This window comes from Rana temporaria, chromosome 4, assembly GCF_905171775.1.
Source record: "Rana temporaria chromosome 4, aRanTem1.1, whole genome shotgun sequence".
Taxonomy (NCBI): domain Eukaryota; kingdom Metazoa; phylum Chordata; class Amphibia; order Anura; family Ranidae; genus Rana; species Rana temporaria.
Genome location: NC_053492.1, coordinates 117,499,849 through 117,516,214, shown reverse-complemented (window position 1 = coordinate 117,516,214; position 16,366 = coordinate 117,499,849). Strand labels below are relative to the sequence as shown.

The following is a 16,366-nucleotide window of genomic DNA, read 5'->3' as shown; positions in this document are numbered from 1 at the left end:
CTCTTCTCACACTGCCCCCCCACCTGTCATACTTCCCCCACCATACTGTCCCTCACCCTGTGACACTGCCTCACCACCTCTTACACTGCCCCCCACCTGTCACACTGCCCCCCCTCCAACCAGTCACACTTGCCCCACCATACTGTCACACTGCCCCCCTACCCTGTCACACTGCCCCGCCACCTCTCACACTGCCTTCCCACCTGTCACACTTCCCCACCATACTGTCCCCCTGTCACACTGCCCCCCACCCTGTCACACTGCCCCGCCACTTCTTACACTGCCCCCCACCTGTCACACTTCCCCATCATAATGTCCACCTGTCACACTGCCCCTCTGACATACTGCCCCCCCCCCTGTCACACATGCCCTGCCACTACATATACATTGGGCATGATGTCAATCTTATTCTAAAGGCATGGTGATGGTGTATGATGGGCAGGAAGCTGAAGCTGTGGAAGGCGATGACATATTAATGACAGTAGTCCTTTCTGGTGGTATTGAAGATAGATCTTTGGACACTCTTCCTGTGGTCTCTTCTGATCCACTTGGGTCTGATGAATCTCTAACCGGGCGTCTCTCTTGCATAGCCTTGTACTTATCTTCAGGCTTTTTACAGCGTTTGTAGCACTGAATTCTGTGGGTAAAGAAGGGACGAAAAAAATAAGTTTAATTTAATGTTTAACGATGTGTAGAGAAAATCAAAAAATTAAGAAATTAAGAAACTTTATAAAAACTGCAGTTATTTATTCCTTTAAAAGTCCCCAAAATGTTTTTCCCAAATTAGCCCGTGTAATTGTCTAAAAGCTGCTTTTATACCAAGTTGTCACATCTGACTCTATAATATCTAGCACACACTGAGAAATCAGTTTTGCGTGGGCCGTGGGTTCTTTAATATAAATTTGACCTGGTCTAAAATATCTCCAGGGTGTCAACATTGCTTAGGTGGAATTTATTACTTTGCAGCCCCTTTGGATCCTTGGCTTGGTCAGTACATGAACAGTCCCAACCAGGGGCGAACCTAGAGCATTTGGCACCCGGGGCGGATCCTATATCTGGCACCCCCCATCTTAAAATGTAAAAACACCCTACTGTGCCCCCTGCATACCTCTGCATCCTTCCATATCTTTTTATCACTCCTGTGTACCCCTCTCCCCAACTACACCTCCGAACCCCTTTACATTACACAGCCCTTGTACCCCTTTACATTACACAGCACCTCTGAACCCCTTTACATTACACAGCACTCTTGAACCCCTTTACATTACACAGCCCTTGTACTCCTTTACATTACACAGCACCCTGCACCTCTGAACCCCTTTACATTACACAGCACTCCTGAACCCCTTTACATTACACAGCCCTTGTACCCCTTTACATTACACAGCACCCTGCACCTCTGGACCCCTTTACATTACACAGCACCCCTGAACCCCTTTACATTACACAGCACCCTGCACCTCTGGACCCCTTTACATTACACAGCACCCTGCATCTCTGGGCCCCTTTGCATTACACAACACCCTGCACCTCTGGACCCCTTTACATTACACAGCACCCTGCACCTCTGGGCCCCTTCATTACACAGCACCCTGGACCCCTTTACATTACACAGCACCCTGGGCCCCTTTACATTACACAGCACCGCACCTCTGGGCCCCTTTACATTACACAGCACCCTGCACCTCTGGACCCCTTTACATTACACAGCACCCTGGACCCCTTTACATTTCACAGCACCCTGGACCCCTTTACATTACATAGCACCGCACCTCTGGGCCCCTTTACATTACACAGCACCAGTGGCGGTTCGTCCATAGAGGGCGCTGGAGCGCCACCCCCTCTGGCTCTCACCGCCACTGAGTCTAATAACATAGATTCATGCATTGCATGAATCTATGTTATTATCGCCGCTGCCGCTGTTCTATTCAGATGGTCAGCGCTCATGTTCGGCCATCTGAATAACGGCAGCTGGTTTTGCGTGTACGAAAGTACCTATCACAGCCAACGGCTCTGATAGGCTTTCTGAGTACAGCCCTCGGGTCCCCGGAAGCTTATACAAGGAACGCACTAGGGATGCGCTCCTTAGATAAGACTGACAGGCGTCTCAGCCAATCAGGTTGACCGATTCTGGCTACCGGTAACCTGATTGGCTGAGACGCCTGTCAGTCATCGAGGACGGTAGAAGACATCGAGGGACGTGGATGGCTGACTCCAGTAAAGGTAAGTGCCGGGCAGGGGGGGGAAAGGGGCACTTTACAGGGCACAGTCAGTGACATCAATGGGCACAGTGGGGACAATTGGCACAGCGGCATGAATGGGCACAGCGGCGACGAAGGGCACAGTCAGTGACATCAATGGGCACAGTGGCGACAATGGGGACAATTGGCACAGTGGCATTAATGGGCACAGTGGTGACAATTAAAGGGCACAGTGACATCAACAGTGGTGACAATAGGCACAGTGGGGACAATGGGCACAGTGGGGACAATGGGCACAGTGGGGACAATGGGCACAGTGGGGACAATTAAAGGGCACAGCGGCAACAATTAAAGGGCACAGCGGTGACAATTAAAGGGCACAGTGGTGACAAAGGGCACAGTGGTGACAATTGATGGCACAGTGGCTGTGTTTGATGGCATGGCACAGTGGCTACGTTTGATGGCATGGCACAGTGGTGCGAATTGATGGCACAGAGGCTGCGTTTGATGGCATGGCACAGTGGTGACAATTGATGGCACATGGCTGCGTTTGATGGCATGGCACAGTGGCTGCGTTTAATGGCATGGCACAGTGGTGCGAATTGATGGCACAGTGGCTGCGTTTGATGGCATGGCACAGTCGTGACAATTGATGGCACAGTGGCTGCGTTTGATGGTATGGCACAGTGGCTGCGTTTGATGGCATGGCACAGTGGTGACAATTAATGGCACAGTGGCTGCGTTTGATGGCATGGCACAGTGGTGACAATTGATGGCACAGTGGCTGCATTTGATGGGCACAGTGAGGCTGCAATTTTTTTTACGTTTGCGCCCCCCCAAAAATTTTGAGCACCAGCCGCCACTGCACAGCACCCTGCACCTCTGGACCCCTTTACATTACACAGCCCTTGTACCCCTTTACATTACACAGCACCCTGCACCTCTGGGCCCCTTTACATTACACAGAACCCTGCACCTCTGGACCCCTTTACATTACACCGCACCCTGCACCTCTGGACCCCTTTACATTACACAGCACCCTGCACCTTTGGGCCCCTTTACATTACACAGCACCATGCACCTCTGGACCCCTTTACATTACACAGCACCCTGCACCTTTGGGCCCCTTTACATTACACAGCACCCTGGACCGCTTTACTTTACACAGCACCCTGGACCCCTTTACATTACACAGCACCCTGGACCCCTTTACATTACATAGCACTGCACCTCTGGGCCCCTTTACATTACACAGCGCCCTGCACCTCTGGACCCCTTTACATTACACAGCACCCTGCACCTCATGACCCCTTTACATTACACAGCCCCACACAGCTCTGGGCGCCTGTATGTTACACAGACACCCCCCTAACAGTTATGGACCCCCTGCATGTTACACAGGCCCCCCTACAGTGCAGACACCCCTACATTCAGTACAGACCCCCGCCCTATTCAGTACAGACCCCCCTACAGTACACCCACCATTCAGTACCGACCCCCCTACAGTGCAGACACCCCCCCATTCAGTAAAGACCCCCCCTACAGTGCAGACACCCCCCCATTCAGTACAGACCCCCCTACAGTGCAGACACCCCCCTATTCAGTACAGACCCCCCTACAGTGCAGACACCCCCCATTCAGTACAGACCCCCCTACAGTACACCCACCATTCAGTACTACCCCCCCTACAGTGCAGACACCCCCCCATTCAGTACAGACCTCCCTACAGTGCAGACAACCCCCCATTCAGTACAGACCCCCCTACAGTGCAGACACCTCCCCATTCATTACAGACCCCCCCTACAGTGCAGACACCCCCCCATTCAGTACAGACCCCCCTACAGTGCAGACACCCCCCCATTCAGTACAGACCCACCTCCCTTTGGGAACAGACCCCCCCTTCTGTACAGACCACCCCCCATTCAGTACCATAATGTACCAGTACCTCAGATAATCGGGAGTCGGGACATCATGCACAGACAGCACTAAGCACTGAACTCCCCCTGTGTAGACATACAGGAGGAGCGGAAGGCTGCTTCATTCTGCTTGGCTCTGCCGACACTGATCAGAGCCGCGACCATGGACAGAAGGGCGGGTGTCTGTCACTCCGGTGTGGCTCGCAGTGCCTCGCACCCCCCGCAAAGCCACTACCTCAGACTCTCTCCACGTGCGTTTAATCATCACGCACCGCTGCTTAAACCCGCCCGCTGCTTAAACCCGCCCGCTGCCTAAACCTGCCCGCTGCCTAAACCCGCCCACTGCCTAAACCCGCCGCTGTCTCTCTTAACCTGGCTGCCTGCTCTGCCTCGCGGGGGGGGGGGGTTGGGTGCCTGCCGCTGCCTAAACCCGCCCACTGCCTAAACCCGCCCACTGTCTTTACTTCAGTCGGGGGGGGGGGCGCCGGCCTGACACCCCCCAGTGTGTGGCACCCGGGGCGGCCCGCTCCCCCCCGCCCCCCCCTTAGTACGCCACTGGTCCCAACCCAGTTTGAAAATAAACCAGAGCCCTCCCACACTAGTCTTCCTGCCACTCAACTCTCCATTCTCCAGTGCCAGAGCTTCTACTTTCCCTGAGGTTCTGTCATTGACAGTTGTGGGATTGGGAAGCTTAGTGCTGAATAGTCAATATTATATTATTATATGTATTGTTTTGCAAGCTCTGTAACTACAAAATGAGAATCTGTCATGACGGAATATACATCAAAGACTCCAGGAGAAAGCTGATATGCTTGACAATATGGTCAAACGCGTAACGATCTTAATGAAAACTTCTTCACAGAATCAGATAATATGATCGGATCTATTCATTGTGAAAGACACATGTTCACCGATCAATTTTAAGTAAAACCGATCAATTTTATCAAAATTATGCTGATAGGCCTGGGCAGGAAAATCCAATTGTAGGAAAGTAGAAAACGCAATATGATTCCTCAAGCATATGGTGCAATAACCACTTCAGCCTCGGAGGATTTGGCTGCCAATTGACCGGGCCACTTTTTGTGATTTGGCACTGCGTCGCTTTAACTGAGAATTGCACGGTCGTGTGATGTGGCTCCCAAACAAAATTGACAGTCTTTTTTTCCCACAAATAGAGCTTTCTTTTGGAGGTATTTGATCACCTCTGAAGTTTTTATTTTTCGTGCTATAAACAAAAATAGAGCGTCAATTTTGAAAGAAAAGCAACATTTTTAACTTGTTGCTATAATTAAAAGCCCCCCCCCCAAAAAAAAAAAAAAAAAAATGTTCCTCAGTTTAGGCCGATACGTATTCTTCTACATATTTTTGGTAAAAAAAATCGCAATAAGCATTTATTTATTGGTTATAAAGTTATAGGCCCAGATTCACGTAAGAGATACAACGGCGTATCTCCAGATACGCTGTCGTATCTCTGAGTCTAAGGGCGTCGTATCTTGGCGCCTGATTCAAAGAATCAGATAAGCCAGAATTTGTATAAGATACGACCAGCGTAAGTTTCCTACACCGTCGTATCTTAACTGCATATTTACGCTGGCCGCTAGGGGCGTGTATGCTGATTTACGCCTAGAAATATGTAAATCAGCTAGATACGCCTATTCACGAACGTACGCCTGGCCGTCGCAGTACAGATACGCCGTTTACGTAAGGCTTTTTCCGGCGTAAAGTTACCCCTGCTCTATGAGGCGTACCAATGTTAGGTATGGGTAAGTCGTTCGCGAATAGGGCTGGGCATCACGTCGAAAGCATTGGCTTTTTGCGGGTTAATTTGGAGCATGCGCACTGGGATACTTTCACGGACTTTCACGGACGGCGTAATTTACGTGGGGTCACAATAAATTTACATAACACACGCCCACATCTTCCACATTTGAATTAGGCGGGCTTACGCCGGCCTATTTACGCTACGCCGCCGCAACTTTGCTTTGTGAATACAGCACTTGCCTGTCAAAGTTGCGGAGGCGTAACCTAAATAGGATACGTTACTCCCGCACAAAGATGCGCTCTCCTACGTGAATCTGGGCCATAGTGTCTACAAAATAGGATATAGTTTTATGGTATTTTTATTAATATTTTTTTTCTTAACTAGTAATGGCGCCGATCAGCGATTCTTATCGTGACTGCGACATTATGGCGGAAACATCTGCCACTTTTGACGTTATTTTGGGGCCATTCACATATATACAGCGAACAGTGCTATAAAAATGCACTGATTACTGTATAAATGTGACTGTCAGGAAAGGGGTTAACCACTAGGGGGGCTAGAAAGGGGTTAAGTGTGTCCTAGGGAGTTCTTCCAACTGTGTGGGGGCTGGGCTTACTGTGATACGACACTGATCGCTGCTCCCGATGAGAGGGAGCAGACGATCAGTGTCCTGTCACTAGGCCGAACAGGGAGATGCCTTGTTTACACAGGCATCCCCCCGTTCTGCCACTCCGTGACATGATCACGGGACACCAGCGGTCTCGCGCCCACACGGTGGCAAATTTAAAGGGACGTACTTGTATGCCCATTTGTCTGTCTGTGTCATTCTGCCGACGTAAAAATTGCATGTGCTGGTCGGCAAGTAGTTAAAAAATCTTTTGGATACTTCAGGTCATATTTCCAATCAGACAGTAAATCAATAAAAAATACGATTCTATACAAAATGGTTTCATTTATGGCCATCATAAGACTATGTTTATAGTAAGATAAAAGTATGAAAGTGTTGCACTTACCCTAAGCAGCATCCTCCTATACAGGCCACTATTACAAGAACAAGGCCGATTGCCATTGGGATAGCGATGTAAGTGATTTTTCCGCTTTTAACCATGCTGTGTAAAAGCATGTCAAAATACAGAGCACCCCCATTATGGTTCTGAGTGTCTGACGGAAGGATCTCGCCATTAGTGGCCATTTCATGGTGAACTTCCTTTTCGGTCACTGTCTGGCTGGTCCCAGTGACAGCGTCAGTAGAGCCCTCTTGGTCCAATGAGGCCTGTGTGTTCTCATCGGCGTCAGAATTCACCAAGGATCTCAGGTTCTCTGTTTCTCTTGGAAGGATTCCTGTGGGGATAATAAAAAAAAACAAAAGTTGTAAAGGAAGAATTAGTCTGGGCATCCTCTAATTAGTAAATTCTCAAATGGTAAGAAAAGTTGGTAATAGTGATCCTTTCACATCTACCTGTCCGCGGCCTGTAGATTAACAATTTCCTGAATGCTTTGCACTCAGAATACTTTGCATTTTCTGAATGAATGCAAAGTGTTCTCTGATTGGACTAGGTAGGGTGGTGACGTCATGCTCTGCACCTCATCCAATCAGAGAATGCATTGCATTCTTTCTAAAGATGCAAAACATTCTGTAACTATGCATGGTATATGTATAGTGACATTAGTTCAAATTGCATTTATCCTTCTAAGTAACTTTGGTAAAGGAAGGGGGTATGTGCAGCTAGAGTGTGTGAAGTCTGTATGGTTTCCACAGTTTGTTAATACTGCACTTTTAGGCCCCATTTACTCCTGTGCGTTTTAGGAAAATGCATGTTATCAAGCGTTCAATGGTAATGCACCTGAATCGCATGTAAAACGCACCACACAAATGTAAACTGGCCCTTGGCTGCTATTGCCAAAACAGACAATTTCCTGTTACATTTTATTTATGATCTCTAAAGCCTGAAAGCTCAACTCCATCTTTTGACACACTTTACATTTACATTCCAATTGGGCCAGCTTAGCCCAAACCAACTATGTTTCTCACTAACATGTGAGGCTGCTGGATGTGCGGTATAAACTGTATATAGCCATGGCTGTTCCGGGTTTGAGCCAAGACTTTCTGTCTCATGCCCGGAACATAGTAGATTCTATCACAGCGACGCTAAGCTATTCACAGAAAGCGGTGTATTCTATCAATGCATACAAAGCTTCCTCAGATTGGCTGATATTGACTCAGCCAATCAGAGAAAGCTTGAAGTATGAGACAGAAAGTCTTGGCTTGAACCCAGAAAACACAGCACGGTATGCTATATGCTACATAGAGTTTATACCGCACATCTAGCGGCCTCACATGTTAGTGAGGGACATTTGTGCCAAGGTGTCACAAACAAACTATGTAAAGTACGTCAAAAGATGGAGTTGAGCTTTAAGCAGCCTATAGATAGATCTTTCTTTTGTTTAACCTGCTGGTTGAACAAAAAAACGGACCCGACTCCCTCATCTGCACATTTCATCCAATGAGATATTGTATTCTGACAGCGGGGAGACTTCCCTACCATCAGAATACACTGATTAGTGTTGCAGGCTATAGCGGTCGGTAGATCAACTTCTGTACAACCACAATGCCCATACATGGATTGAAATTAGGCCAGTCCCTGCTGATTGGGCCAAATTTCATTCTATGTATGGCTGCCTTTATTCTGTAAGACTTACCTGTCACTTCATTTTGATTGAAGACAATGATTCTGACTTTTGAAATTTGATTGTTTGTGAACCCCTTGATCTTCAGATGAAGTTCATATATTCCACCGTCCTCCTCATTGACGTTGTCTATGACTAAGGAGCAGTTCCCTTGGGGCACGCGAGAGATAAATAATTGCACCCTCGTGTCATGGTGTTGCTCTCTCAGGATAACATTGGAGGTGGTTACAGTTAGGTAGATTAGGCGGGTGTACATCCCACCCTCTTCTGTTGTTTTTCCCCATTCCAGAGTGATGGCGCTCCTCTGGACGGGTTCATCTGCATAAAAGCTGCATGGGATAAGCAGCTGTGATCCGGTACTAATGTAGAGCTCATCGGCCGTTTGAATATTCGTAATTTTCATGGCTGTTGAGAGAAAAAAACATAATCAATTAAAATGCCCCACAACTACTACAGAAGACATACATCTGCCCATAACTAGCAAATAACTAGCCTTGCCTCCCACCTTTATATCAAACACTGTACAGATCTGAACCCCACCCCTCCCGGCCTAGCATATCCTGCCTCGATTTGGTCATTTCCACCTATATGTCAGCAGAGGCAGAAATGTGGGGCAAAGTGATATGGAATAAAGTCTTTTAAGGAAAAAAGCTTTAAGGAGAAGGAGGGCCGAAGCTCTCTTTTTTTGGGGGGATTTCCATATTTCTCTTACAGTGAACCTGTTAGCCATGATAAATGCCCTTAGCATTACGGCTTTGAAAACAAGAACTATGCTTGATAACCAGAAATCTCCTTCTGTGCGCCTCTCTGATTTAGTGTCACTTTGTTGCTGGGCTAGAAATTCTCCCTGACATCTGGGATAAAGCCTACCAAGTGTTCTTGTCCTAACCCACTAGTGGCCTGTAACGGCACTCTCATTGGACAGAAAAATGGCATCTAGGTATGATTTAGCCAGAAAGACAGGGAAATGAAGCCCTACTAACAAAGTGAAAACTCCTAATTAACAATCCCCACATCCTGACTTGCTGCTTGCACGTGAAACCCACTGGGTTTTAAAGCATAGCTACTATATACCCCAAAAACAAAAATGATATATATTGCAGTTTACCAACCACTGACTGTGTGGTGGCTGCATTCATTACACCTTTTTAAGCTTTTTTCCTGGTGATCGGCCAGTAATACGCCTTTTGTATTAGGGTGGCTATATTCATTTCTCCATTGTATCTATGGAGGAACAACAAAGCCACCTATGGACAGCAGCATTGTCAGTCAGTGGAGAGGGTAATGCTGGATAGACTAGTACGGGGCTATGTTGCAGAACTACAAGTCCCATGAGGCATAGCAAGACTCTGACAGCCACAGGCAGAGGCATGATGGGACTTGTAGTTTTGCAACAGCTTGAGGTCCGCTAATTGCATATCCCTGGACTAGTAGATTTAGATGGACTTTGATGACTAACAATGTAAAGCCCAACTGAACTAACACTTATTATGCAGTTACAGCAATTGTTTTTTTTTTTCTTGTGGGATAAAGGTTTTGCATAGTAGAAAAAAAAATTGACTATTGTAAGCACCTCTGCCAGTGTTAATTGGTTTGTCTCAAGTTTATAAATGCCACTTTTGCTGGGCAGGCTGGACGCTAAAAAAAAAAACAACAGAATTACTGGCCAGATCACAAGGTAGTTAACCACTTGACATCCGCCCGTCGTCAAATGACGGCGGGCGGAATGCTCTATTGTTCCGACAGGATGTCATATGACGTCCTGTCATTTAAAGCCTCTAGGGCGCGCGCGCGCACCCATCGCGTCACTGGGAACACAGTGCGCGTGCCCATCACGGCCGCCGGGCACCCGTGATTGCCCAGTAACTGAGCAGGGACGTGGAGCTCTGTGTGTAAACACAAAGCTACACATCCTGTCAGGGAGAGAGGAGACCGATCTGTGTCTCTGTACATAGGGACACAGATCGGTCACCTCCCCCAGTCACCCCCCTCCCCCTACAGTTAGAACACACCCAGGATTCACATTTAACCCCTTCCCCGCCCCCTAATGGTTAACTCCTTCCCTGCCAGTCACATTTATACAGTAATCAGTGCATATTTATAGCACTGTTCACTGTATAAATGTGAATGGTCCCAAAAATGTGTCAAAAGTGTCCGATGTGTCCGCTATAATGTCGCAGTCCCGAAAAAAACGCAGATCGCCGCCATTCCTAGTAAAAAAAAAAATAAAAACAATCATTATGTCCCCTATATTGTAGGCAATATAACTTTTGCGCAAACCAGGTTATTGCGATTTTTTTTTTTACCAAAAATATGTAGAAGAATACGTATCGGCCTAAACTGAAAAAAAAAAATATTTTTTAAAAAAAAAAATTGGATATTTATTATAGCAAAAAGTAAAAAATAGTGTTTTTTTTTCAAAATTGACGCTCTTTTTTTGTTTATAGCCCAAAAAATAAAAACCGCACAGCCGATCAAATACCACCAAAAGAAAGCTCTATTTGTGGGGGAAAAAAGGACGTCAATTTTGTTTGGGAGCCACGTCGCACGACCGCGCAATTGTCAGTTAAAGCGACGCAGTGCCAGAAGCTAAAATCTCGTCTGGGCAGGAAGGGGGTGTATGTGCACGACAGTAGGCAAGTGGTTAAATATGTTATGGGGGGACTCCGAAAAACAAAGACCGTTGGGTTAACCCTAGTAACAGACGGCATCATATATGTCAATTGTGATTTAGACCATATTTTTACTTTAATATTAACAGCAAAGTCCTTCTGGTCTAAGCTGTAAATGTACTACATTTGTTTACAGTAAAATATTGGGGTTATGGCTGCAGCTAGATGCCATAGATTTTTTTTCCTCAGGCGGTCGGCTTTCTAATTAAAGTAATCCCAGAGGAGGATTCGCCACGAGATCACTTTTATAGGTGCGGGAGAGGCGTAATAGGAATAAAAGTGATAAAAAAAATTAAGGGGACAGTGTAAAACAAATGTATTTATTTTTTTAAAACACCCTATTTCTCCGAGCTAGCGCATACAAGCGAACGCAGGCGTAAGTCACGCCCGCATATGTAAACGGTGTTCAAACAAGACATGTGAGGTATCACTGTGATTCTAGCACTAGACCTCTTCTGTAACTTTAAACAGGTAACCTGCAAAAAAATGTAAAGTATCACCTATGGAGATTTTTAAGTACAGTTGTTTGTCGCCATTCCATAGACGACGTTTTAAAAATTCTACAGGTTGCATGTTTTGAGGTGCAGAGAATGTCTAAGGCGAGAATTATTGCTGTTGCTCTAACGATCGCGGCGATACCTCACATGTGTGGTTTGAACACCGTTTTCATATACAGACGCTGCTCAAATATGCGTTCACTTATGCACGCAAGCTCGGCGGGACGAGGAGCGTTTAAAAAAATACATATATTTTTCTTATTTATGTTACCTTTTTTTACAAAAAAAAAAGGTGTCAAATTTATTCCTATTACAAGGAATGTAAACATCCCTTGTAATAGAAACAAACATGACAGGACCTTTTAAATATGAGATCTGGGGTCAAAAAGACCTCAGATGTCATATTTACACTAAAATGCAATAAAACTAAAACAAAATTAAATGTCATTTGAAAAAAAAATGTCTCTTTAAGAGCTATGGTGCGGAAGTGACGTTTTGAAGAAGAGGATACAGCTAGGTGTTGCCATAACAACGATATTCCGCTTCAAAGTTCCGATGTTATGGCAGCTAGCTGTTGCCATGACAACGGTATTCCGCTTCATAGTAAAACGAAGGCAGGCGGTCTGGAAGTGGTTAAAACAAGTTTTTAGCCCTGATCACACACATAGAGCTCAATTCAACAAACAGAAACACAAAGATTCACATTTTTATTTTAGCCATGTAACTGAAATATTCAAATCTCATTAGACCCGGCTAAAAATAACTGACTTTTTTTAAATAATAATGTTAGCTATCGTGCTGTGAAAAGCTTGTGAGATTGAGCCTATATAACATACACAACTAACTGCAGTTAGTAGCACTTAGCAATGCTTCTGAAGTGAACTCATCACAAATCCAGTGGAAAATGTCCCGAATGATATTAAATGAAAGTCATTTTGTGGTGGGAAATTCTAGGATCCAATCTATGTACATACCTGATGAGAATGGTAGAATAAGCAGAACAAATAATACGATTTTGAAAAGCATTTTGAAGCACATGCTGTGAACACTGTGAACTCTCAGTTGTCTCCAGCACAAGTGAGAGGAACCCGTGAGATGAGGCTTATATAGGCTGAGCCCCACTGTGAGGTCATCAACAGGCAAAAGGGGGAGTGGCTAATGTGACAGGAGGTCACATGACCAGCTCACAGGCACTTGTGTCAACAGATATTTTTTCCTGCCTCTTCAATGCCCTATAATTGAGCCTGTTTTATGTGTCTGCATACTGTACACAAACTTTAAAATGTAACTCTGGCCAAAGATAAATATAATATATTTGCTGCAGCTTGCCACTAGAATTAACACAGCAGCTTTTGTTTGAGCTCCCCCATAATAGAGTTTTATTACCTGTCTATTCTGCCAATAGATCCCTTATATTTTCTCATGGTGACAACAGTAGGACCCCATTGCCATCTAGCATTTTACAAATACACTTTTTTTCTTTACGTTTTTTCATAGGTGTCCTTTTATGAAGCAGTGAAATCTATTCACTGCTTCGTTCTCCGGCATTCACGGCATTCCTCTGTGTGCCTGTTTATGAAGCAGAGAAGATCGCTTCACCTTTGGAGGAGTGAAGTGATCTACCAACTCTTCAAACACTGGAGAACTGCCCCTGATACTGGAATCTCGTGAGACTTTATGAGATTACAGTACCAGAAATTCACAGAAACACTGAGATGTCAGTTTATTGAGCGGTGATAAATTATCACCGCTCATTACACTGACAGACCGCGTGGTTAATGTTCATAAAATAACGAGTCCCCCTTCATAATATATATATGTATACACACACACACATTGTATATACATGTATATACACACACATTTTATATATATATATATACACATGTACACACATAAATATTACAGGGGGACATAGTTACAGTGTTGGGGGGTCTAAACGAGGTAAAAGGAAGTAAAAAATCTTCCTCCTTCCTCCTCAGAACCCCCCGGTATTCCCTCTTCACTCCCCGCTTCGCCAGCTCTGAGATGGTGAATCGGGGAGTGTGAATTATGACACAGATCGCTAGTGACGCTCTCAGATCACAGCTTCATAAACTGGCCGTTACTGTGTAAGTCTATGGGGATTCTCTGTGTGTGGAGATAATCGGCAGGAGAACAAATTTCAAACACTTCTCCCCCCGATTATCTCTGTTTCATAAACTGTTTATGGGCTGTGATCAGTCCTTGGGATCACCGCTGTTCACTGCTTCATAAACGGACACCATAGAGTAAGCTATTCATTTCAATGGGTTGCTCTATATGCCACAAATGCTGCAAGCTTTCCCGGCCAGCTTCGGGCTCGGGAAAGCTTGTATCCGCTCAGCTGGGCGGTGAATGCGCAGTTACGTAATGGAGCCACTTTTGAATAGCCGATCAAGTCAGAAGGACTCAGGAGGGACACTTTGGCAGTGACACTCGTTGGCTCGTGCAGTGCACTCGGACGGAGCCGTGACAGCCCAACGGCCATCTTTTTTACAGGCACCCAATGCCAATAACACAGCATTATCGGCAATTTTTAAGCTGTTTCGGCATGTCGCCAAAGCAGCTGTTTTCGGCCGATATGTATCGGTACCGATATATTGGTCCTATATGTGAGTTTAAAGCGGAGCTCCACCCTAAAGTGGAACTCCTGCTGATCGGAACCCTCCCCACCTCCGGTGTCACATTTGACACCTTTCAGGGGGGAGGGGGGTGCAGATACCTGTCTAAAGACAGGTATTTGCACCCACTTCCGGCCACCCAGTCTCGGGTAAACTGCGGGCATGACGTCACCTCCTGCCCCCCCCCCTTCCTGGTTCCCTCACCGAGGATGGCGGACGGTGCTGGACTCCAGGACAGGTAAGTGTCCTAATATTAAAAGTCAGCAGCTGCAGTATTTGTAGCTGCTGGCTTTTAATATATTTTTTTAGCGGACATCCGCTTTAATGGCATAAGTAGTATTCTGATGTGCACAACAAACCGAGTGGAATTTTACTTTTTTTAATAAATGTGTTTTTATTTTAATGGAAAACAGTGATGTATTACTGCTGTTGACCTCAAATGGAAAAGCATAGTGATTAATTTCTGCTGTTGACATTACTGTCAGCTTCAAGGAATGGTGCCTTAAAGCCTTGCTATAGGAGCCCCTGTCAATGCAGGACTTTGGAGATGTAGTTGCTGTGATTTAGGCCCTTTTAGCACTGATGCACTTTTGCCCCACTTCACATCGGGCAAATTTGACATGCGATTTGGCGTGTCAAATCGCATGTCAAATCGCCACCTTTTGCCAGCAACGGCACTCTCTGAATCGGTGCGACCATGCTTTGCAGGAACACAGGATCCATGCCTTCACTACTGACAGAACAACGATCTGCCTTGTTAACATAGGCACACCGCCAATCTCCCTTAATACCGAAGGATTAGTGGGTGCATCAAGTCCGCGGTACCCGCCGATCAGCTCCCCCTAATCGGAAGTGCAGGATCACATACTAGGTATGTGATCCTGTGCAGCAGTACCACTTTTCTGCCGTATTTGCAAGTTATATGGTCGGCAAGTGGTTAAAGCGGACTTCCAACTGTGTTTTTTTTTCATTAATATAGTTTATTTTAATACTCTTAATAGCACTCATGTTTTACGGATGGATCGCCGCTCGATTGTCGATTTCATAAAGTAAGAAAGTAAACTATGGTTTATGAGAAACTCATGTAGCAAGGTCCCAGGCCTCCACAAGACTAATTATGACCTATAGACTCAGGGGGAGCTAACATCCTTCTATGTAGAGTGGGTTGCAAGGCATGGTGGGTGTAATGCAAGGTAGATTCATGGGTGCCAGACACTTCTTGAATGCAAAGAGATTTATTGTCTCTTAACCACTTCAACTGGGAACGGAGCCTCCGTTCCCAGTTGAAGCCATTTTTGGGGAAACACGTCGGGTGGAGCACCATTACCTAACGCCATCACGCTCATATTATTCAGCTTTAGGTTTGATCCTTGGCTGATGTGCAAAGGAACTCTTTTTTATCGTTGTGCCTTTTATATTATTTTGCTGTGGACACCTGCTGTGAAATTTATTTTTATTTTTTGGTTGTTGTGACACTTGACTGTGTTTTTAAAAAAAAAACTCAAATTTTTGATATACTTCACCATGAAGACTCTATTATCCCTTTTTTGCTGAGCCTACTATTCCCAGATCAAGTGCCTGGTAAAGCCGAGTGGATTCTGCCTGTTTTTCCTTCCTGTGTGATCCTTCCTGTGTGGTGTGATCCGGTTCTGATGAACAGCTGAAGGTGATATCCTCATCCAACAAGACGGAAGCATCCCTCCTTGATCGAGGTGGTCGTTTATCGTGGCCGGCAGGGTGATGCACACGCTCTAGAGATCTCTATAACCTGAGGTCCTCTCAGTCCGGTAAGCGGCAGTAATATTACACTCTTTTGGCTGAAAATAAGACCAAGGCTCCTTCCAGATACTCCATTGAATATTGCAGTAGCTATTGGATTAAATCCTAGAAGTGTCCTATTTTTATGCTTTGGGACTTTGTTCTTTTTTCACACATTGAACATTTAGCACATAATTTACTTTGAATACATTTGCCTCTTGTTGTTATTC

At 45.6% G+C, this 16,366-nt stretch overlaps 1 protein-coding gene across 1 annotated transcript; it reads right to left on the bottom strand.

Moving 5' to 3' along the window:
• Positions 1 to 405: 405 nt before the first annotated feature.
• On the bottom strand, positions 406 to 15,715 carry LOC120935644. Its single transcript, XM_040347696.1, has 4 exons — positions 15,706 to 15,715; positions 8,580 to 8,972; positions 6,893 to 7,220; positions 406 to 637 (listed from the first exon to the last, which is right to left on the bottom strand). The coding sequence occupies exons 1-4, from the start codon at positions 15,713 to 15,715 to the stop codon at positions 406 to 408; spliced, it is 963 nt and encodes a 320-aa protein (XP_040203630.1).
• Between the last annotated feature and the right edge of the window lie 651 nt (positions 15,716 to 16,366).

Bases quoted from the DNA above. Each gene is read 5' to 3' on its own strand.
- LOC120935644 (XM_040347696.1), bottom strand. The intron at 7,221-8,579 runs GTAAGTCTTACA...TTATCCCCACAG, and splicing joins CAATCAAAATGAAGTGACAG to GAATCCTTCCAAGAGAAACA. The intron at 638-6,892 runs GTAAGTGCAACA...CTTTACCCACAG, and splicing joins ATAGGAGGATGCTGCTTAGG to AATTCAGTGCTACAAACGCT.